The sequence below is a fragment of the Eucyclogobius newberryi genome, unplaced genomic scaffold, assembly GCF_026437365.1.
Source record: "Eucyclogobius newberryi isolate DKJ021-1_F unplaced genomic scaffold, fEucNew1.0.hap1 SCAF_12, whole genome shotgun sequence".
Classification (NCBI taxonomy): Eukaryota; Metazoa; Chordata; class Actinopteri; order Gobiiformes; family Gobiidae; genus Eucyclogobius; species Eucyclogobius newberryi.
Genome location: NW_027315746.1, coordinates 5,854,518 through 5,877,516, shown reverse-complemented (window position 1 = coordinate 5,877,516; position 22,999 = coordinate 5,854,518). Strand labels below are relative to the sequence as shown.

The following is a 22,999-nucleotide window of genomic DNA, read 5'->3' as shown; positions in this document are numbered from 1 at the left end:
GAGGAGGAGAGAGAGGAGGAGAGGAGGAGGAGAAGAGGAGGAGAGGAGGAGGAGAGGAGAAGAGGAGGAGAAGAGGAGGAGAGGAGGAGAAGGGGAGAAGAGGAGAAGAGAAGGAGGAGAGGAGGAGGAGAAGAGGAGGAGAGGAGGAGAAGAGGAGGAGAGGAGGAGGAGAGGAGGAGAAGAGGAGGAGAAGAGGAGAAGAGGAGGAGAAGAGGAGGAGAAGAGGAGAAGAGGAGGAGAAGAGGAGAAGAGAAGGAGGAGAAAAGGAGGAGAGGAGGAGAAGAGGAGGAGGAAAAGAGGAGGAGAAGAGGAGAAGAGGAGGAGAAGAGGAGGAGAGGAGGAGAAGAGGAGAAGAGGAGGAGAAGAGGAGAAGAGGAGGAGAAGAGGAGAAGAGAAGGAGGAGAGGAGGAGGAGAAGAGGAGAAGAGGAGGAGAGGAGGAGAAGAGGAGGAGAAGAGGAGAAGAGGAGAAGAGGAGGAGAAGAGGAGAAGAGGAGGAGAAGAGGAGGAGGAGAAGAGGAGGAGAAGAGGAGAAGAGGAGGAGGAGAGGAGGAGGAGAAGAGGAGGAGAGGAGGAGAAGAGGAGGAGAGGAGGAGAAGAGGAGAAGAGGAGGAGAAGAGGAGGAGAAGAGGAGAAGAGGAGGAGAAGAGGAGAAGAGAAGGAGGAGAGGAGGAGGAGAAGAGGAGGAGAAGAGGAGAAGAGGAGGAGAGGAGGAGAAGAGGAGAAGAGGAGGAGAAGAGGAGGAGAAGAGGAGAAGAGGAGGAGAAGAGGAGAAGAGAAGGAGGAGAGGAGGAGGAGAAGAGGAGGAGAAGAGGAGGCGAGGAGGAGGAGAGGAGGATTTTCAAAAAAGAGATGGTTTAAATGGAAAAGTGAGGTCGTCTGATGAAAGAGACACTCCCACTACAGCGTCATCGCTCAAAGCTTCACAATACGAGTTCAAACATCACGAGTAAAAGAGATTGAACCGGTGGCTGCGTCTCACCTGTCTTTGCCCGTCTCCTTCTTGAACACCATGTCGCAGTAGTTCATCCTCTCTTCGGTCGTCACGTAGATCTGAGCCTGCGGGTAGTTCTCCGCCGCCTGCTTCAGCATATTGTACACGATGCCTTTCCCGTCCTTCCTCATGTTCCTCAGGGGCCCCCACACCACGTAGACCGTGTCGTTGGACTGTCCGAAGAAGTACTGGGGCTTCTGCAGGATCAGGGGCACGCTCGTGTGGGACACCACCCGCAACGTGGTCCGGTGTCCCACGTCGCCCTCGAACCCTCGCGTGGGAGCGTTGTTCATCCTCCAGATGCAGGGCGAGCGGTCGACCAGAGCGCCCAGACCCTGACCCAGCATCTGACCCGAGCTGGACACCACGCTGCACAGGTCGCACTGGAGCTTCAGCGGCTGCAACCAGAGACGGAGACGGGGTTAAAACTGTCCCGCCTGTGCACAAGAGATAAGCTTTAACGAGCGTATTTCTGGAGTATAAGTCGCACCAGCCAAAAATACAGAGTAGAGAAGAAAAAACATACATAAGTCGCACTGGAGTATAAGTCAAGAACAGACATTTCATCTGTAAATGCAGTTTAAAATAATAACAGATGAGAGAACATGGTGAATAGGTGTACGTATGCTAACGCTAACACCTTCAGCTACATGACGTATGCTAACGCTAACACCTTCAGCTACATGACGTATGCTAACGCTAACACCTTCAGCTACATGACGTATGCTAACGCTAACACCTTCAGCTACATGACGTATGCTAACGCTAACACCTTCAGCTACATGACGTATGCTAACGCTAACACCTTCAGCTACATGAGGCACAGACAGAACTGTGGTAAGTGTCTGGTATGTTAACGTAACATATTAACAGTTATTCAGATAACTATAGCATAAAGAACATGCTAACAAGTTTACCAAAGCATCAGTTTTACCCCAAATCACTAAATCCACTGAATTCTTCTTCCTCTGTGTCACTTCTAAACAACTTCACAAACTCCAGAGGAAGAGGAAGTGTAGATTCTTCTTCTGCGTCGCTTAGAGCCTAGAGCGCCCTCTTGTGGTTGTCAGTGTGAAAATAATAAATAATATCACATATAAGTCGCTCTGGAGTACTCATAAGTCGCACCTCAGACAAAAAAGAAAAAATTTCAGTCTGGAAAATCTCAGTCAAATTTGAAGTGGAAATATCATGCTTTTCTTTTTACCTTTAATGGCTTTTAAGCACACTTTTAGTCACAGTGGTATTTGTAATTCATAACCTCAGAACTTAAAATGATGCAATTTAAATGCAAGGGTAATATTTTAAGTCATTATTTGTGCTCATTCATTCATTTTATTTATTTATTTATTTATACAGGGAAAACACAATGAGAAACGCTGATAATATACATATATATATATATATATATATATATATATATATATAACTGAGGGGACTGTGGCCATGATGAACTCTTCCACAGCACAAACATAAACAGAAGCTTTAACAGCCTTTTAGCATGGCGTCATTATCAGAACAAGACACAGACGTGATTAATGAAGAATAAAACCCTGGCCGTGTTTTTGATGATGGAAAATAGTTTGAACACGATAACAAGCTCCAAAAGTAGTGAGAATAAAACAGAGCTGGATGTTGATAATTATGTAGAAGAAAAAGAAAAGGAAAAACACAGACGATGTTTTTATTGTTCCTTTGTCACAAGTTCATTTAAACAGAACATGTGAGGTGCTTTTTATTTACAGACAAATACAGAGTATTTACAGTGAAGAGAACCACCACTATCAAACACACTATTTACAGGTCTCACAGTGACAGGGTCTCACAGTGACAGGGTCTCACAGTAACAGGGTCTCACAGTGATAGGGTCTCACAGTGACAGGGTCTCACAGTAACAGGGTCTCACAGTGACAGGGTCTCACAGTGACAGGGTCTCACAGTGACAGGGTCTCACAGTAACAGGGTCTCACAGTAACAGGGTCTCACAATAACAGGGTCTCACAGTAACAGGGTCTCACAGCAGACAGGGTCTCACAGCAGACAGGGTCTCACAGTAACAGGGTCTCACAGTAACAGGGTCTCACAGTGACAGGGTCTCACAGTAACAGGGTCTCACAGTGACAGGGTCTCACAGTAACAGGGTCTCACAGCAGACAGGGTCTCACAATAACAGGGTCTCACAGTAACAGGGTCTCACAGCAGACAGGGTCTCACAGTAACAGGGTCTCACAGTAACAGGGTCTCACAGCAGACAGGGTCTCACAGTAACAGGGTCGCACAGTGACAGGGTCTCACAGTAACAGGGTCTCACAGTGACAGGGTCTCACAGTAACAGGGTCTCACAGTAACAGGGTCTCACAATAACAGGGTCTCACAGTAACAGGGTCTCACAGCAGACAGGGTCTCACAGTAACAGGGTCTCACAGTAACAGGGTCTCACAGTGACAGGGTCTCACAGTAACAGGGTCTCACAGTAACAGGGTCTCACAGTGACAGGGTCTCACAGTAACAGGGTCTCACAGTGACAGGGTCTCACAGTAACAGGGTCTCACAGCAGACAGGGTCTCACAATAACAGGGTCTCACAGTAACAGGGTCTCACAGCAGACAGGGTCTCACAGTGACAGGGTCTCACAGCAGACAGGGTCTCACAGTGACAGGGTCTCACAGTAACAGGGTCTCACAGCAGACAGGGTCTCACAGTAACAGGGTCGCACAGTGACAGGGTCTCACAGCAGACAGGGTCTCACAGTAACAGGGTCTCACAGTGACAGGGTCTCACAGTAACAGGGTCTCACAGCAGACAGGGTCTCACAGTAACAGGGTCTCACAGTAACAGGGTCTCACAGTGACAGGGTCTCACAGTAACAGGGTCTCACAGTGACAGGGTCTCACAGTAACAGGGTCTCACAGTAACAGGGTCTCACAATAACAGGGTCTCACAGTGACAGGGTCTCACAGCAGACAGGGTCTCACAGTGACAGGGTCTCACAATAACAGGGTCTCACAGTAACAGGGTCTCACAGCAGACAGGGTCTCACAGTGACAGGGTCTCACAGCAGACAGGGTCTCACAGTGACAGGGTCTCACAGCAGACAGGGTCTCACAGTAACAGGGTCGCACAGTGACAGGGTCTCACAGTAACAGGGTCTCACAGTGACAGGGTCTCACAGTAACAGGGTCACACAGTGACAGGGTCTCACAGTAACAGGGTCTCACAGTGACAGGGTCTCACAATAACAGGGTCTCACAGTGACAGGGTCTCACAGTAACAGGGTCTCACAGCAGACAGGGTCTCACAGTAACAGGGTCGCACAGTGACAGGGTCTCACAGTAACAGGGTCTCACAGTGACAGGGTCTCACAGCAGACAGGGTCTCACAGTAACAGGGTCTCACAGCAGACAGGGTCTCACAGTGACAGGGTCTCACAGTAACAGGGTCTCACAGCAGACAGGGTCTCACAGTAACAGGGTCTCACAGTAACAGGGTCTCACAGTGACAGGGTCTCACAGTAACAGGGTCTCACAGCAGACAGGGTCTCACAGTGACAGGGTCTCACAGTAACAGGGTCTCACAGCAGACAGGGTCTCACAGTGACAGGGTCTCACAGTAACAGGGTCTCACAGTAACAGGGTCTCACAGCAGACAGGGTCTCACAGTGACAGGGTCTCACAGTGACAGGGTCTCACAGTGACAGGGTCTCACAGCAGACAGGGTCTCACAGTAACAGGGTCTCACAGTGACAGGGTCTCACAGTAACAGGGTCTCACAGTGACAGGGTCTCACAGTAACAGGGTCTCACAGTAACAGGATCTCACAATAACAGGGTCTCACAGTAACAGGGTCTCACAGCAGACAGGGTCTCACAGTGACAGGGTCTCACAGCAGACAGGGTCTCCTAGGCTCTCTCTCCCAACAATCAGCAGAGTTCCCTTATAACCCCCTATCCCCTCCCCTAGCTCCTCCCCTAGCCCCTCCCCTGGTCAAACCAAGTAAGAAAAGAAAGGGGTGAAACACAAAAATGCCATAAATCAACACAAACCCCCAAAATAATATGACTCCTTTAACTTAACGGCTCAGACATTAAAACCAAATGAAACAATAATAACAAAAACACACATTTTAACACAATGGTGGAGTTCTCTGGACATTACAGACAAAACCCACATAACCCACCGCCACAGCAGAGGTGTTAAGCAAATGTCTTTGGAAAGAGAACTGTTGAAAGTCCCCATAAGCCAGTCCCCATTGGCTTTGGGTGTATTTTAAGTTCTCAGATGTTTGGAAGTCAGATAAAAACAGGGTCCCTCACCGTCCGCCCCAGATCACAAGTCCCTCTGCGTCACCCCTGGCAACCACAACCACTGTGTTTATTATGGTCTGTCCGGCTCGTGGAGGTGTTTTTCTGCCTCATGGACGTTTGACAAAAAGACTGGAATATGATGAACTACAGGCTGAGCAGAGTTTACACAGAACAAAACCTTTTTACGGGTGATTAAGGTGATTTTCTTTTTGCCAGAGAAATTTGAAATGACGAGTTTTGTGGTGCGCTAATTGTTATTGTTCAATGATCGTGATGAATCTAACAGCGCTGCAGTTCATGCGTCATCATACAGGCAGATGGATGGTGGTAATTAGCTAAAAAAGCAAAGGTATGAATTTAAAGTGGACATATTCTGCCTGTTGTTGGCTTTAATTGGCTTTTAAACTTGTTTTTTGGCCACATTTGCATTAGCATTTCACACTTTTCAAACATAAAATCATGTCGTTTTCAATGAGGTAAGCGTCGGAGCGCCCTCTGCTGTCAGCAGTGTGAACAAACAATGACATTCAACAGGATGAATGAAAAACAAGAGCCAATGAAGCAAAAAAACAGAACAATAAAGTACATTTTGCATAATACGTGTCCTTTAAATGAACTGTAAAATGTGAATCTTGATCTTAAATAAAGTGAAACTGAGCGAGATATTGTGCCCAACTGCAGCAATAAATCACAATGCAATATTTTGGATTCAAGACAGAATTGAATCTGAAATAAACCTGGACTCGTTCTCTTTTCGCACCTGAAGCCACGTTTGATGAAATTCACGTGTTTGCTGCGCCGACCTCGGCTCTGCCTCAGTCCAATCGTTTTTTAAAAGTTTCTCTGCTCACGAGATGGAAGTACACGACAAATGCGCCTCTTTCACACGTTTTCACTATGCGTATTTCTGAAGCCGGCAGGATATTGAAATGATCGCCCGTTTGTGAGTCCCAATTCCATTTCCTGGTGAATGTGTGAAGTGGGCGGACGCTTTCAGTTCTGCAGATGTAATTTGACTTTTTTTTTCAACAACATTCAAAAGAACCGCTCGCTGTTTAGCTTCATGTTCTAATGAGTCTGGTCCCTGACATTTCCAGTTTAATTTCCCCGAGGAAACATTAGCACAAAACGGACTTTCAGAAGAACTTAACCGACCAGATAAGTGTGGTCAAAACAGCATAATTAAATAATCATATATTTTTTAGAGAAGGACTTTTATTGACAATTAGACTTTTCTCTTTTCACTAGCGAGGACCACGACCCCGGCTACGACGCAAAGTGTTTATCGACATACGAGAAACATGAACAACACAAATGTACAGAAATGGATGCAGTTTGGGGGCTTCTGTGGGCTCCGGGGGCCACCTTAGAAGAGGGTCGGAGGGAAGGGCACGAAGTCACGAACGCTGATGTGTGTGACCTGGATGCTTAAACAGTGTAGCCACAGGAAGGGGGCGTGAAAGGGGTGTGGCCCTGCTCCCGAACTTAAGATGACAAACTTATCTTCGATTAAATCTGTTTCAATTCAGTGCATTCATGAATGTGGAGAATGTACTTAGTTAAATGTTCCACTACTACTACTACTACTACTACTACTACTACTACGACTACTACTACTACTACTACTACTTCTACTACTACTACTACTACTACTACTACTACGACTACTACTACTACTACTACTACTACTACTTCGACTACTACTACTACTACTACTTCTACTACTACTTCTACTACTACTACTACTACTACTACTACTACTACTACTACTACTACTACTACTACTACTACTACTTCTACTACTACTACTACTACTACTACTACTACTACTACGACTACTACTACTACTACTACTACTACTTCTTCTACTACTACTACTACTACTACTACTACTACTACTACTACTACTACTACTACTACTACTACTACTACTACTACTACTACTACTACTACTACTACTACTACTACTATTACTATTACTATTACTACTACTACTACTACTACTACTACTACTACTACTACTACTACTACTACTACTACTACTATTACTATTACTACTACTACTACTACTACTACTACTACTACTACTACTACTACTACTACTACTATTACTACTACTACTACTACTACTACTACTACTACTACTACTACTACTCAGGAATAGAACATTTGCATTATCTGTTTGTCACACAAATGAACATTGTACGGTATAAGACGACGTAATGATGATGATGTGATGTCAATGTTCTACCTCGAGGGGCAGCAGGTGGAGGCTCTGGATTGGCCAGCAAACCAGACGGAGCAGGAAGCAGCAGCCTAACAGGAAGTGGGATATATATAAAGACACGCCCCATGATTGCAGCCATGTTTGGAAGGTCAAGCATTTCAACACACAACAAGGAGGCCAGGGGTCGTAACAACATGTGCCCCTCCCCCGACCCTCGCGGAGAAAGTCAGCTCCAGCTCTTCTCTTGTACTTTAGTCTCTACTTCACTCTTTAAATAAACGCACAGGAAGCGCGTATATATTTCACAGACGGGAAGGGTCCAAAGTGATCTCTTGGCAGCGCCGCTTGTGAACCAACCATGATTAAAACGTGTCTGATAATTATTTTTAAAAAGCGGCGCGTCTCGTCTATAGGCTCTTCTATACGCCGTCGGATTACTGCGCTCCAGGAAGAATAACGCTGATTACGTTAATTGAATGGGGAGCAAAGAGGTTACAGATACTTTTCAGAAAAACGCCGCACTGCGAAAAGGCCAATTTATCTTCATATAGGCATTTTTGTTTGGATAATTTATGAGTGCGGGGACTTGTTCTGAAACCTCAAGAGTGATTTTTGTAACTGGGAGCTGGAGCTTATTGAGGCTAATGTACTCGATGGGGTTGCTGGAGTGAAAAGAAAGTTAGCAAAGAGAAACGGTCACGTCTCGGCTTGTTGATCATTCCAATAGCGCAGAATCTCGCCGGTTTGAATAAAGATTCCCGACGCGTTCGGTCCGATATTTATGCGGAGAACGCCCGAGTCCACGCGGCACGGAACTGAATATAATGAACGAACGGCGGAAGGTGTTCGACGGAGGAATTCGGTAAACAGAGCCCAGAACGCAGTGCACACACGGCCGGGTTCAGAGAGAGCAGATGTCGAGAAAACATTTCCACTTCAATGAGAGAATGCACTCGATAATAACAACAATCAGTCTTATGAAGGATTTTCCAGACACTTAACGTGACTTTGCAATTTGCGGCTTTAATTGTAATCTACTGAAGTGTCTTGCTCAAGGACAGAATTTGTAGAGAGTCATAATAACCAACAAGCAGGATTGACAGAAAACCCTTTTAAAACATGAACGGCAACATATAATTGCACAGAATCCATCATTAGTATCTATAATTAGTCCGAGAAGTTACTTATTCAACTCTTTACAGCTCAGATCTTGTCATATTATGAAATTAATTACAAAACGTTCCCACAAGTGCAAAGAAAATCTTCACACAATAAATTTTTACCCCCACAAAGTATTATTTCAGCTCTAAGTTACAGAGTTGATTTGGTAATTATCACAGAAAAAGTGATAAAAAATTAAATAAGAAATTGAGAGATAAATATTGGAGAAAAAACTAAATATTTTCTCCTTTTTTTTGTTTAATATTTGCTCTCTTTTAAATGTACTAAAAAAAACCTGTCTTTCTGTCCGTCTCCGCAGCGGGCCCATTGCCTGTATCTGACACACATGGTTGAAGCCTTGAGCCGTCAGCAGATCGTCCATCACAAACCCCCCTCGGACCCCCCTCCATCCTTCACCCATAACTCCGTCACACTTCCAGTCTCACATTTACGAGAGATAAATCCTGTTTGACAAATATGACAACAGAGCGTGTACCACAGGTGTCGGAATGAACGCCGCTCTGGCAGTGTTATCGCTCTCATACAAGGCTAATTTGACTTTTGTAAACTTTTGACCATGTTGTAAGCATGTTTCCTCGTCAAAAACAGCTTGTGTTTCGGGAATCCTGTTCACAAGGTCCTCTTGCGCTGAGCCTCAGAAAATACTACGCTTAAACTGTGACGTCCAAAGTGGCACTCAGACTCATCCCGAGCATCTCTGCCGTCAAATTGTGTCCATCGTTACGACTGCGCGCTCGTATTAGCGCGCACCCAATCCAGGCGAGGGAACGCGCGCTAATGCTAAATAATACGTTGCATTCTTTTAAAGGCACTCCACCTGATTTTTACTGTTTTGAAACGTGAAAAACAGAGCTCCACGTGTTCCACTCACGTATCTAAAGCGTTCCGAGCATCCTAAATACTCACCGTGATTAACGTTAGCATGCTAACGGCGCTCTTCCTGCTTCTCGGAATAAAGAAAGCGTTGTGGTCTCATTTTCACCTGCTTTTACACTATATCTATATCTAAAACAGATTTATTACATTCAAAAGATCAGGTACATGAAATAGTTCTGTTTTTCACGTTTCAAAATGCTAAAAAAAAAATCAGGTACAGCGCATTTAAATTTGACAGCGTCTTTGAGTTACCTTGGAAAGTGTGATCGATAATTTTACATTTTTAAATTATTATTATTATTGAGTTCTGAAACATGAGAGGCCAAAGCAAAGGCACATCTAGAGCATGTGTAAAGGACATGACAACAGTCCTTTACCGTCATGGACACAGAAAACACACTTTTTCACCTTTTTTAAGATTCAGATAAGATTTATTATGCAGAAAAATATCAAATGAAATTGAGATTATGTTTCACAGAACCATTCAAACTCTTTTAGACAAGAGAGTGCATACTATTACAATACTATACTATCTAATTCTGATACAACTAAATCATGTCAAGAAAGGTTTAATTTAGTCCTTTTTGTCTTTTTTTGTCTTTTTTGTTCAGTACTGATGCTAGTTCCAATGCTCGTTTCAGTATAAATTAGGGCATCAGTACTTTTGCACCCACCTCACTGCAGTTACTAATAAGAGTACATTTAAATAACTCTCCAGCTGGAATAAAAGTGACGCCAAACATAAAACGAAACGCACAAAAAGCCGCCTCCAAATCGAGACACTTTTCTCTGCTTTACTATGACTCACGTTGGTGTTTTTAAAGTTTAACGCCGCCGTTCAAAAGCGTCACGCCGTAATCGCTGTGCGCTCTTTCCCCGGCACAATCTTCGCCCTTTTGGTTCCGACACAAGTCGCCTTGGCAACGCTTCACTCGCCGTTTTCAAACAGCTAATTGTCGACCGGGACGTGTCTCGCTCAAAATTGGAGCGCGTGAACCCAACCTTGACGCTCATTTTAATGCATCGAAGGCCATTAATTAATAAGCAATGTTAATAATACAAATGAGCCAAGAAGTTGCGGCGGCGTTCCGGTGCTCCGAGCGATTCTTTTAAACTCCATTGATTCATTTTGGCTGTTGGCGGAAATGAAGTTGGAGGGCGAACCAAAAACAGAGATATATATTTGATTAATTTGCGACTTCTCTATCGTTGTCGAAGGTCGTCTCTTTTTTGCAATCCGCCGCTTGTGTTTACGAGCTGTCGGAGCCGTCTTCACGCCTCGCGGAGGATTAAACCAAAGGGCAGAGGCCAAGGTCGGACCCAATTGGCGCGTGGCGTGATGCAACGTTTTTTGATTAGTTTCAGTTTCGGGGGAGACACTTGACATTTATTGTGAACAGCGGGAAGACGGAACAGGAGCAGGAACGTACTTTGTTGCAACTGTCTTACTTACTTGTTGAGTCGAATATACGAAATCTATTTCACAGGGACAAAAAACTCTACTTTAAAGGTCCCATAACATGCAAAATCGACTTTTCAGAGCTTTTAACCTTCTTACATTGCTATTTGTGCTTCATATATGTACCCATGAATGATTGATTCCCGCAGTGTTTAGCTATATTACAGACTATCTCCTTTCCTCGAATCTCCAAACTGACGGGGGGTGTTCACAGGACCACGTCATAATCACAGACACGTGTCATCATCCCCCCTCCCCCCCCTCTCCACCCGCCTCCCCCTCCCGCCTGCCGCCTCCCGCCCCCTTCCCCCCGGCTCCGTGCAGCTGCAGGCTCGTCTCCCCATACAAGCCCCGGAGTTTTTCTGCTTCGATTTACGAGGAAACACGGTTCAAAGAGGCCCAAAACGTCATTAATGATATCGCACTCTTTACTATTATCACAATGGTGAAGGTTTATGTGGCAGTTGATGCAGCAACCGGGAAAATAAACGGAGAGAAGTTCTATCCGATACCGAAAAACCAGGAAATAAGAGCGCGATGGACATAAGACTTTTATATATATATATATATATATATATATATATATATATATAGATCTATAGATATATCTGTTCTGCGCACGCTGTAGAATAAACACCAGATTTATTTCGGCTCAAAGTAATGTTGATCGTTTCTCACTCGCGCGGCAGGAGCTGTGCATCGCAGCTGTGGGGCTACGTCACAGGTGGGCGGGGCACACACACGCTCTGAGACTACGTCACGGGTTGGGCGGGGGAGCCAGATCGCTCTTCACAAGGGTGGGGGCAAATATCAAACCAAACCGTCTGCATTTCCGGGTTGGTGAGGGGGTCCAAGGTCTGGGTGATATTTCTTAACTATTATGTTAAGGGTGTTGCACAACCCTTATTATTATCAATTATACACTTAGGATAGACTACGAAACGTGAAAAAAGCACATTATGGCACCTTTAAAGAAGATATTGTGCTTTTTCAGGTATTTCGTATTAAACTATAACATTATCTATTCGACGTGAAGCTCAATATTGCGCTGAAATGGCCAGAAACAGTCATTGACTTCCTGTTCAAAGCTGCAGAACTGTTAAGCTCCGCCTCTTCATAGTGTAACAAACAGTGGATTGTTGTTTACATGTTTTTATTGTTGCAAAATGGCTGTGCAACATTTTTAAACCCTAAATGTTTGACCCGGAGTCTGAGTCAGTGGATGGAGATCGGGGGAAGGTGAAAGCATAACTTTTCCTCAAATACAGCACAGGATCACTCAAACATGCTTGGATCAACTGAAATGTTACTTTGAATACGATAACGAAGAGAAAACACCATTATAATGTGGTGAAACGCTCATCACATTTTACCTAATACATCCTCTTTATCATAACTTGAAGGCGCACTATGTTACGTTTGTGGTGGAGGGAACGTTTGCCTCCGCGCTTGTTTGGAATGTTTCACAGTGTGGCATTAAACGTGTCTCCATGAAAACCATCGGCCCAAATTCCAGGTCAGATCAGTAAGAATGCACGTTCTTTATGGCGTGGTGACGAGGGATACGGGTATTTTTCCGCCTTTCCATACGGACCTTTTCCTGTGTTTGAAACCAGAAAGTCTGCTTTCTAAAGGAGTTAGCATTAGCCTCCAAACATCACAAACGATGAAAAACCAGGGTTGTTTTGGCGACTGACAAACAACTCGACCGCACGTGAGAAACACCAGAGCTTTGTTAGAAACTGTTTGGCGTAGATTCACGTTAGCAATTAGCGTCAAAGTTAGTATATGCTAACAATGGTCTTGAATCTGATGTTTTGCTGGACGATAATGCACCAAGGACAAAACAGTTTGTTGAGGGAATGTTAGTCCTGAATTCGTAATATATCAAAAGGTAATGAAAATATAAACAACAACCACTTGGCTGCGCTGGCAAATTCATCTTTTTTTTTTTGCTGCCGTAATAACATGAATGTGGTAGAGCGTTTGTCAGTGCCAGGCTGAGCACGTCACTCCTGGAAGGGTCTATAATTAAAGCACATACACCATGTTTCCTGGTCGTATAGAGTCCTCACGCTGAGTTATAGTAAAGCATTTATCCATGAAATGTTGACGCGTGACAGATGGATCTTGTTTCCACGTGAAATTACCATTTTTACACATGTTTGTCACGCCACTACCATTCTATTGTCTTGCATTGCTGTATCTTCCTCCTCCACAGCGTCTGTTCTTAATTAAACGCTCCACACGAGCCGACTTCCTCCTCTGCTCGAGCCTTTTGACACATTTATAAACCCTTGAATGGGACATCAAATCTTCATGGAAACATCGCGCTCCAGTCTGCGCTCCGGATCCGAAGAACCGGAAGACGAATGTTTCCCGCTCTCGTAGGCCATCCATCACGGCGGCGGGCAGGAGGGGGCGCGACGGCGACGGGGCCCTACGTGTGCGTGACAGACCGTTACACCGAGAACACTGCACGGCTTGTGGTTGTTTCTACCTCGGTGTTGTGGGTTCGCGTCACTGCGTCGACCATTTGCCGAATGCCTCTTCACTCTCTGTCCCCAGTCCATGCTGTATAAAGCCTTCGGGACGAGGTATGGGGCAAGATGTTGTGCCGCAGGATACTTTACGGGCACGGAGAACTTGGAGAACGCTGAACAGCCAAACTCAAATCATCTTTACCCCAAAAACCTTTTCCGAGCGCTGGTGTCCCGGTCGACAGCAGGTCGGAAGTTTTTGGAGACATTTATGGTACTTTGGATGATGCAATTTGAATGAAGGCAATGAGCATATTGCAGTTTCGATTTGATTGCAATTAAACCTGAATTCTCCCATGGATACATAACAAGGCACGTAAAACGGAATAGAACTGTTGGACCAATTATCTCTATGATCTGACCTTCTATCTGCAACAGCTAATATTGCTTTAGCTAATATGTAGCTATAATTGCAAATAAAGACAGGCCATCACACGAATATGTGACCACAAGTTCGAGCATTTGATTTTCAGACGTGGAACTTTTGTTGTTCACGCGCAGTCAAACAGGCTCCGGTAGTTTTTACTTGTACTTTAGCGCAGCGTGCCGTAGTTTGTCACCTCTGCTGAGCTAAAGCGACTGTTCCTGTCTGTTCCTTACCTGGTTCAGTTGAAGGCCTCTTCCAGTCTTGCTCCTTGTCTCCAAAGTCTAAACTCTAAACTCTACGACGACACGAGGACTTCCCCGCACATTATTAGGATGTCTGGCGCCTCAATCGCACTTCTCACTTCGTTCGCACGCATTTCGAAAAGGTCGGTTTGAATGCGACTTGGCCAGTTATCCGCTTTCCCTGGCGTAAACACACCGATAGACACTAGACGTTCTTCTCTTACCTGTGCTGGACAATTACATCCTTTTGTACCACTTGTCTCGCCTCTCAAGTCCGACCAAACATCTAAACAGCTGAAGAACGTATTTGCTTGCACCCAACAGCAGGTATGCAGATTTTACTGACAATTATTCATTATTTACAAAGATGAGCAAAACCCGGGCAATGTTTACTTGCAAGTGAGGACTTCGGTCTATAGCTCGGAGTGGAGTCGCTGCTCCATCACGACTTGCTGAATTCACCTGAAAGTGCGCGCATACAGAAGCAAGTAAGAAGGGAAACTTGGGACGGCCAGTTGTTGTTTCACTCTGTTAAATACCTGAGTTGAATTGAAAATGTTTTAAGCGACATGCAGCTCGGGAGGGGAAAAAAACGTTCTACGCCGATTTCAAGCCCTCTATGAACCTTTTTGTTCGTGCCGCACACGTCTTTCATCAACGAAATGATTTAGTCGGCGCATAATCTTCCATTCATCCGAGACCAAAACCGCTCAAAGCCACTCGTCCTCCGGCCAATCTCCGCTCTCTTCATTTGCTCGGCTCTTTCATTGACGTGGGCCGTTTGGAAACACTCAAAACAGGCCTAATTTCAGTCTCCCTGATTGGCCTGGGTCTTTCGGGACGGCCCAACGCTGTCCGGGGCGGGCAGGCGGGCAGAGGTGGGGGGGGGATGGGTGAGAGGATGATTGCTTTGGGGCTTTGGGGGGTCTCGGAGCCGGGCCTCGGAGGAGCGGCGAGGACGGGGCATTCATCTGAAAACACCAGGCGGAACCGAGAGGCTGCGCAGGGGCCAATATCCGGACTGATGCGAGCGGGAGACTCTGCGGGACGGTCCTGCTGCTTGTGTGGAGGCTGTTTACTCGCCAACAACTTCATTAACGTCAATGAATTAGAATATAGAGAGTAAGTGAATGTCATTTTGAAGATGGAACTAAACAGACTAGAAGGATTAGTGCCCTCTGCAGGATGAGCGGTGTCACGACAAAGGCTGACGAGGTAAAACGACGCGCTTTTCTCATGCGAATTTTGAAAATATTGACATTGTTGCAGAGGCTGATGTCACAGAACTGTCTGATATCGCTTTAAAATGTATTGTTTTTTCAATTGAGAATCCTTTTTGACACGTGGCCGCGGAAATCAAAATCGGGCAGTGACAGATTGGCTATTACGCCAAAAAGCAGCTCAAACTGGAGGAACGTGGGGCTGTTCTTCTCAAACGCCTAACTAAAATGACCCATAATTCAAAGCGAAGCTGTTCCTGAACGTTCCGGAGAATAAACTCTGTGGTTTTGGCCTCTGATGCCTGATTTATTTCAACTATAAGTGGTACCAAGCTCCGCAGAGACGTCATATCTTTCCCTTTATGAATAACACTGCCAAAAATGGAAATAAATCAAGACAAAAAGGAGAGAAATTAAGAAAAAAAACAAGCTCCAATCTCCATTTTAACAGGTGCTTTGAATATTATTAGTATGTTTACGATGTCTTTTGTGATATAAGTGAGTACAAAACATTTTCTCTTGTTGTTACCAAAAAAATGTCTAAAATGTGATCTAAAAGTAGGAACTCCTCTCAATCAAAATTCAAATCTATTTTCTTTCCTCGTCCAGCCTCGACGCCGTCACTATCTAACGCACATCAACACAATCCAATTTACTTCTCCGCTCGCCGCCGCCGCCCCCGAACAGTCCTCCTTTCACGCGCGGAATTATCAGCCTTTGATATTTCCATTTCCATAAACTGTAATGGGAATACGGGAATCAACAGGGTCAGGCTTCGAGCGAGGGAGAAATACGGTTCACGAGCGACAAAACGGGAGGTTCTGTGACCGAGGTGAGAACGGCGGCGACGCTGAACGAGGCGGAGAAAAGATGAGTTATGATGAGTTCTGACGATATGTTGTGGTCTGAACTGAGGAGTCGTTTTGGTTTGTGAAAAGACGGGCGCTATTTTCACGGCGTGGGAGTTAATGTAATACGGATACATAAATAAAGCAGAACAGAAAGTCATTGAAACTGCGCGAAACAGAAGTCAAGTGAGATCAACTGTGTGTTATGATTGTGTACGATAAATGTTGAAGGTCAAATGAAAAGTATTAAAATGATGGCTCGGAAAACTTTCAGAATAATGCAGTCAGCCAGAGTATTATTAAATCAATTCAAAATGATGTATTTAAGTGATGAAAATATAAGACTTTGTTGAGACAGACAATGGAATTAATCAGAATCAGAATAAGGTTTATTGCCATTTGTCAATGAACAAAATTCACAAACATTTGAACTTGTCCTGGTGATTCAGAGCAACACAAACAACAAAACATTGAACAATGAATACAAAACGGCATGATATTTACATAATAAAATATAAAGTTATGTAGTGCAATAAGAAGTGACAGTGCAGTGAGTGCAAAGTGCTTAGGCTGTGTTCATGAGTTCAACGGCAGAGGGAACAAACTGTTCTTGTGACGGGAGGTTCTGGTCTAGATGGACCGTGGCCTCCTGCCTGAGGGGAGTGGCCTCCTGCCTGAGGGGAGTGGTCTCCTGTCTGAGGGGAGTGGCCTCCTGCCTGAGGGGAGTGGTCTCCTGTCTGAGGGGAGTGGCCTCCTGCCTGAGGGGAGTGGTCTCCTGTCTGAGGGGAGTGGCCTCCTGCCTGAGTGGAGTGACTCAAATAGTCCGTGTCCAGGGTGAGAAGGGTCGGCTGTGATCCGACCTGTTCGTCCCAGAGTCCTGGAGACAAAGTCCACAAACAGGATCCTGATGTAGGTTCCCGGGGAATCTAGATGCTGCAGGTGAAGTGGAGAGCCAGGTTGATAGCGTCGTCTACAGACCTGTTGGCTCTGTAGGCGAACTGCAGGGGGTCCAGCAGGGGGTCCAGCAGGGGGGAGGTGAAGGACTTGAGGTGGGGGCGGACCAGGCGCTCAAATTACTTCATGACTATAGACGCCAGTGCCACAGGTCTGTAGTCATTAAGTCCAGTGATCCGGGGCATCTTGGGAACAGGGACGATCGGGTTGGCAGAGGTGGCCACAGTGGGGGAGGGGGTGTTAAATCTGCAGTAGAAAGAGTTGAGTTGCTGGGCCAGTTTTCTGTCATCTACAGAAGGGGGGGCTCTGGGCTTGTAGTTGGTGAGAAGCCGGAGCCCACTCCACACAGAGGCGGACCCACTCCACACAGAGGCGGGCCCACTCCACACAGAGGCGGGCCCACTCCACACAGAGGCGGGCCCACTCCACACAGAGGCGGGCCCACTCCACACATAGGCGGGCCCACTCCACACAGAGGCGGGCCCACTCCACACAGAGGCGGGGTTGTTGGAGAACTGCTGCTTCAGACGTGTATTGTAACAGGCTCTAGCTCTCAACACCTCTGCTAAATCCGTACTTTGCATCTTTGTAGCGCTCTCACCGGCCCTGTGCGCTGCCTCCTTCTGCTGTCTCAACTGCCTCAATTTGGGTGTGAACCAGGGTTTGTCACTGCTGAAAGTGACTTTAATGTGAGTTGGTATAATGCTGTCCTCACAGAATCGAATGTATGATGTCACAGTGTCCGTGTATTCATCCAGACTGTCTGTGGCAGCTCTGAAAACCTCCCAGTCTGTAATGTCCAAACACGCATGTTGCTCCTCCTCCACTGCCTCGTTGGTCCACCTCTTAGAAGTCCTCACTACAGGTTTGGAGAGCTTCAGCCTCTGTCTGTACGTGGGGATCAGATGAACCATGACGTGGTCTGATGAGCCCGGCTCGGGTCACGGCACAGAAGGCGTGGCTGACTGTTGTGTAGCAGTTGATGTTGACGAGTTGATCCAGCGTGTTCTGCTCTCTGGTCGGGACTTTAATAAACTGTCTGTACTTTGGTAGTTCGTGGCTGAGATTCCCCTTGTTAACATCGCTCAAGAAGATACACAAGGAATCTGGGAAGGTCCGCTCCACGCTCCGGATCTGCTCCGGCGGGATGTAAACAGCAGCCAGGATGAACGAGGCAAACTCACGCGGCGAATATTAAACTAGCTTAACAATTACCAATCATTTTACAATCAAAAAATAGTGAAAAAGATAATATGATATAAAATTTTTATATTATTTTTTGTGCATATAATGTTTCTATGACTGTGGTTGTTTAGTCGTTTGGTGGATGTATTGTTCGATGGCGTCTTCGTTGAACACATTTTTCATTAGTCGATATTATTTGAAGATTAAAAGGATTCATGCACAAAAGGAGGACGCGTGAAGTTAGCGTTTTGGGAGTGAAAAGACACATCCAACAACGTTCACATTGTCGTCTTTACACAGTCAGAAACGTGGGCCGACAATCATCGGAGCTGTAATTACCGCGCTAATGCCATCGTTAGAAGCAGGAAACGAGGTCATTTCATCTCATAATAAATTGTCTGTACAAAAGGAGGAAAGACGTTATTTATTTCAGTGTCTGGCATGTTTGGTCTCTCACCTCCTGCTTGGGCACGCTCAGGTATCCGGGGTGCGGTTTGAAGGCGCGGTACGGCGGCTTGAACAGGCTCTGGCCGAACACGGGCTGCAGCAGGAAGTACGACTTCTCCGACAGGTTCACGGCCACAACCAGCAGCGACACGGCCACGATCAGGCTGGTGGCGATCAGCGACTTCCTCTGAAACCAAACGCACAGCACGTCAGGCTCCGGAAACGGCCTTTACAGAGGCTCAAGGGCATGTTGTAGGTTGCACCTTAATAACTGTTTAACCTCAATAACTGTTGCATGTTGCACCTTGATAACTGTTGTAGGTTGCACCTTAATAACTGTTTAACCTCAATAACTGTTGCATGTTGCACCTTGATAACTGTTGTATGTTGCACCTTAATAACTGTTGTATGTTGCACCTTAATAACTGTTGTATGTTGCACCTTAATAACTGTTGTATGTTGCACCTTAATAACTGTTGCATGTTGCACCTTAATAACTATTGTATGTTGCACCTTAATAACTGTTGTATGTTGCACCTTAATAACTGTTGTATGTTGCACCTTAATAACTGTTGTATGTTGCACCTTGATAACTGTTGTATGTTGCACCTTAATAACTGTTGTATGTTGCACCTTAATAACTGTTGTAGGTTGCACCTTAATAACTGTTTAACCTCAATAACTGTTGCATGTTGCACCTTGATAACTGTTGTATGTTGCACCTTAATAACTGTTGTATGTTGCACCTTAATAACTGTTGTATGTTGCACCTTAATAACTGTTGTATGTTGCACCTTAATAACTGTTGCATGTTGCACCTTAATAACTGTTGTATGTTGCACCTTAATAACTGTTGTATGTTGCACCTTAATAACTGTTGTATGTTGCACCTTAATAACTGTTGTATGTTGCACCTTAATAACTGTTGTATGTTGCACCTTGATAACTGTTGTATGTTGCACCTTAATAACTGTTGTATGTTGCACCTTAATAACTGTTGTATGTTGCACCTTAATAACTGTTGTAGGTTGCACCTTAATAACTGTTTAACCTCAATAACTGTTGCATGTTGCACCTTGATAACTGTTGTATGTTGCACCTTAATAACTGTTGTATGTTGCACCTTAATAACTGTTGTATGTTGCACCTTAATAACTGTTGTATGTTGCACCTTAATAACTGTTGTATGTTGCACCTTAATAACTGTTGCATGTTGCACCTTAATAACTGTTGTATGTTGCACCTTAATAACTGTTGTATGTTGCACCTTAATAACTGTTGTATGTTGCACCTTAATAACTGTTGTATGTTGCACCTTAATAACTGTTGTATGTTGCACCTTGATAACTGTTGTATGTTGCACCTTAATAACTGTTGTATGTTGCACCTTAATAACTGTTGTATGTTGCACCTTAATAACTGTTGTAGGTTGCACCTTAATAACTGTTTAACCTCAATAACTGTTGCATGTTGCACCTTGATAACTGTTGTATGTTGCACCTTAATAACTGTTGTATGTTGCACCTTAATAACTGTTGTATGTTGCACCTTAATAACTGTTGTATGTTGCACCTTAATAACTGTTGTATGTTGCACCTTGATAACTGTTGTATGTTGCACCTTAATAACTGTTGTATGTTGCACCTTAATAACTGTTGTAGGTTGCACCTTAATAACTGTTTAACCTCAATAACTGTTGCATGTTGCACCTTGATAACTGTTGTATGTTGCACCTTAATAACTGTTGTATGTTGCACCTTAATAACTGTTGTATGTTGCACCTTGATAACTGTTGTATGTTGCACCTTAATAACTGTTGTATGTTGCACCTTAATAACTGTTGTAGGTTGCACCTTAATAACTGTTTAACCTCAATAACTGTTGCATGTTGCACCTTGATAACTGTTGTATGTTGCACCTTAATAACTGTTGTATGTTGCACCTTAATAACTGTTGTATGTTGCACCTTAATAACTGTTGTATGTTGCACCTTAATAACTGTTGTATGTTGCACCTTAATAACTGTTGTATGTTGCACCTTAATAATTGTTGTATGTTGCACCTTAATAACTGTTGCCCCTTAATAACTGCTGTGTGTTGCACCTTAATAACTGTTGTATGTTGCACCTTAATAACTGTTGTATGTTGCACCTTAATAATTGTTGTATGTTGCACCTTAATAACTGTTGTATGTTGCACCTTAATAACTGTTGTATGTTGCCCCTTAATAACTGTTGTATGTTGCACCTTGATAACTGTTGTATGTTGCACCTTAATAACTGTTGTATGTTGCACCTTAATAACTGTTGTAGGTTGCACCTTAATAACTGTTTAACCTCAATAACTGTTGCATGTTGCACCTTGATAACTGTTGTATGTTGCACCTTAATAACTGTTGTATGTTGCACCTTAATAACTGTTGTATGTTGCACCTTAATAACTGTTGTATGTTGCACCTTAATAACTGTTGTATGTTGCACCTTAATAACTGTTGTATGTTGCACCTTAATAATTGTTGTATGTTGCACCTTAATAACTGTTGCCCCTTAATAACTGTTGTGTGTTGCACCTTAATAACTGTTGTATGTTGCACCTTAATAACTGTTGTATGTTGCACCTTAATAACTGTTGTATGTTGCCCCTTAATAACTGTTGTATGTTGCACCTTAATAACTGTTGTATGTTGCACCTTAATAACTGTTGTAAGTTGCACCTTAATAAGTGTTGCATGTTGCACCTTAAAAAATGTTGTATGTTGCACCTTAATAACTGTTGTATGTTGCACCTTAATAACTGTTTAACCTCAATAACTGTTGTATGTTGCACCTTAATAACTGTTGTATGTTGCACCTTAATAACTGTTGTATGTTGCACCTTAATAATTGTTGTATGTTGCACCTTAATAACTGTTGCCCCTTAATAACTGTTGTATGTTGCACCTTAATAACTGTTGTGTGTTGCACCTTAATAACTGTTGTATGTTGCACCTTAATAACTGTTGTATGTTGCACCTTAATAATTGTTGTATGTTGCACCTTAATAACTGTTGTATGTTGCACCTTAATAACTGTTGTATGTTGCACCTTAATAATTGTTGTATGTTGCACCTTAATAACTGTTGCCCCTTAATAACTGTTGTATGTTGCACCTTAATAACTGTTGTGTGTTGCACCTTAATAACTGTTGCCCCTTAATAACTGTTGTATGTTGCACCTGAATAACTGTTGTAAGTTGCACCTTAATAAGTGTTGCATGTTGCACCTTAATAACTGTTGTATGTTGCACCTTAATAACTGTTGTATGTTGCACCTGAATAACTGTTGTATGTTGCACCTTAATAACTGTTGTGTGTTGCACCTTAATAACTGTTGTGTGTTGCACCTTAATAACTGTTGTGTGTTGCACTTTATGTTGCACCTTAATAACTGTTGTGTGTTGCACCTTAATAACTGTTGTGTGTTGCACTTTATGTTGCACCTTAATAACTGTTGTATGTTGCACCTTAATAATTGTTGCATGTTGCACCTTAAGGCCAAAAAAAGTTCCTATGTTTGTGAATTTTGTTCACTGAAAATGGCAATAAACCTTTTTCTGATTCTGATTCTGAAATATAAGTATAGTTTTATTCTTAAAAGGTGATTAAGGCCGAGAGCTGCAAAAACAAACTTCTTTTGGGCTCAGATATTTCATATTCTCTGAGAGTTTAGCGTTCCGTGCAGTGGCAGAACTTTGCATTCAATTCTTTTTCACACTTTTTATAAACAAATATTTATTTTCTACAATATGTTTATCACCAACTATTTATTTTCTACAATATGTTTATCACAATCAGGGTTAAATTGAGCTTTGCTGGACGAAATGTCAAACTTCAACCCGGATCCCTCTGTGCCCCGCCCCAGTGAACAGCTATTGCTTTGGCGTTGCTATGGAGATTGTCGACAGTGCAGAGGCCTCACAGTTTTGACAAGTAGCCATTTAAAACATCCAAAATGACAAACAAGGTGCATAAAACAGAAAAATATGAGGGGAAAAATGACCCAATTGAAGTAAAAAGCAGAAGTCCTTCATTCCTCGCCTCCATCGTCAGCTTGAATTGCACATTTTGTTTTCCTCAGACGGGCACTAAAGAAACACCAGCGTGAGTGTTTATAAATGAC

At 43.9% G+C, this 22,999-nt stretch overlaps 1 protein-coding gene across 1 annotated transcript in view; it reads right to left on the bottom strand.

Moving 5' to 3' along the window:
* The window catches only part of st6galnac3 (ST6 (alpha-N-acetyl-neuraminyl-2,3-beta-galactosyl-1,3)-N-acetylgalactosaminide alpha-2,6-sialyltransferase 3), a 95,297-nt gene extending 76,322 nt beyond the window's left edge, over positions 1 to 18,975 (bottom strand). Inside the window, exons 1-2 of the mRNA XM_072440668.1 lie at positions 18,853 to 18,975; positions 981 to 1,390 (exon numbers count right to left, since the gene is read on the bottom strand). Of these exons, the coding sequence (XP_072296769.1) occupies positions 981 to 1,339 (359 nt within the window). The 5' untranslated portion in view covers positions 1,340 to 1,390; positions 18,853 to 18,975. The remainder of the gene's footprint in view (positions 1 to 980; positions 1,391 to 18,852) is intronic.
* Between the last annotated feature and the right edge of the window lie 4,024 nt (positions 18,976 to 22,999).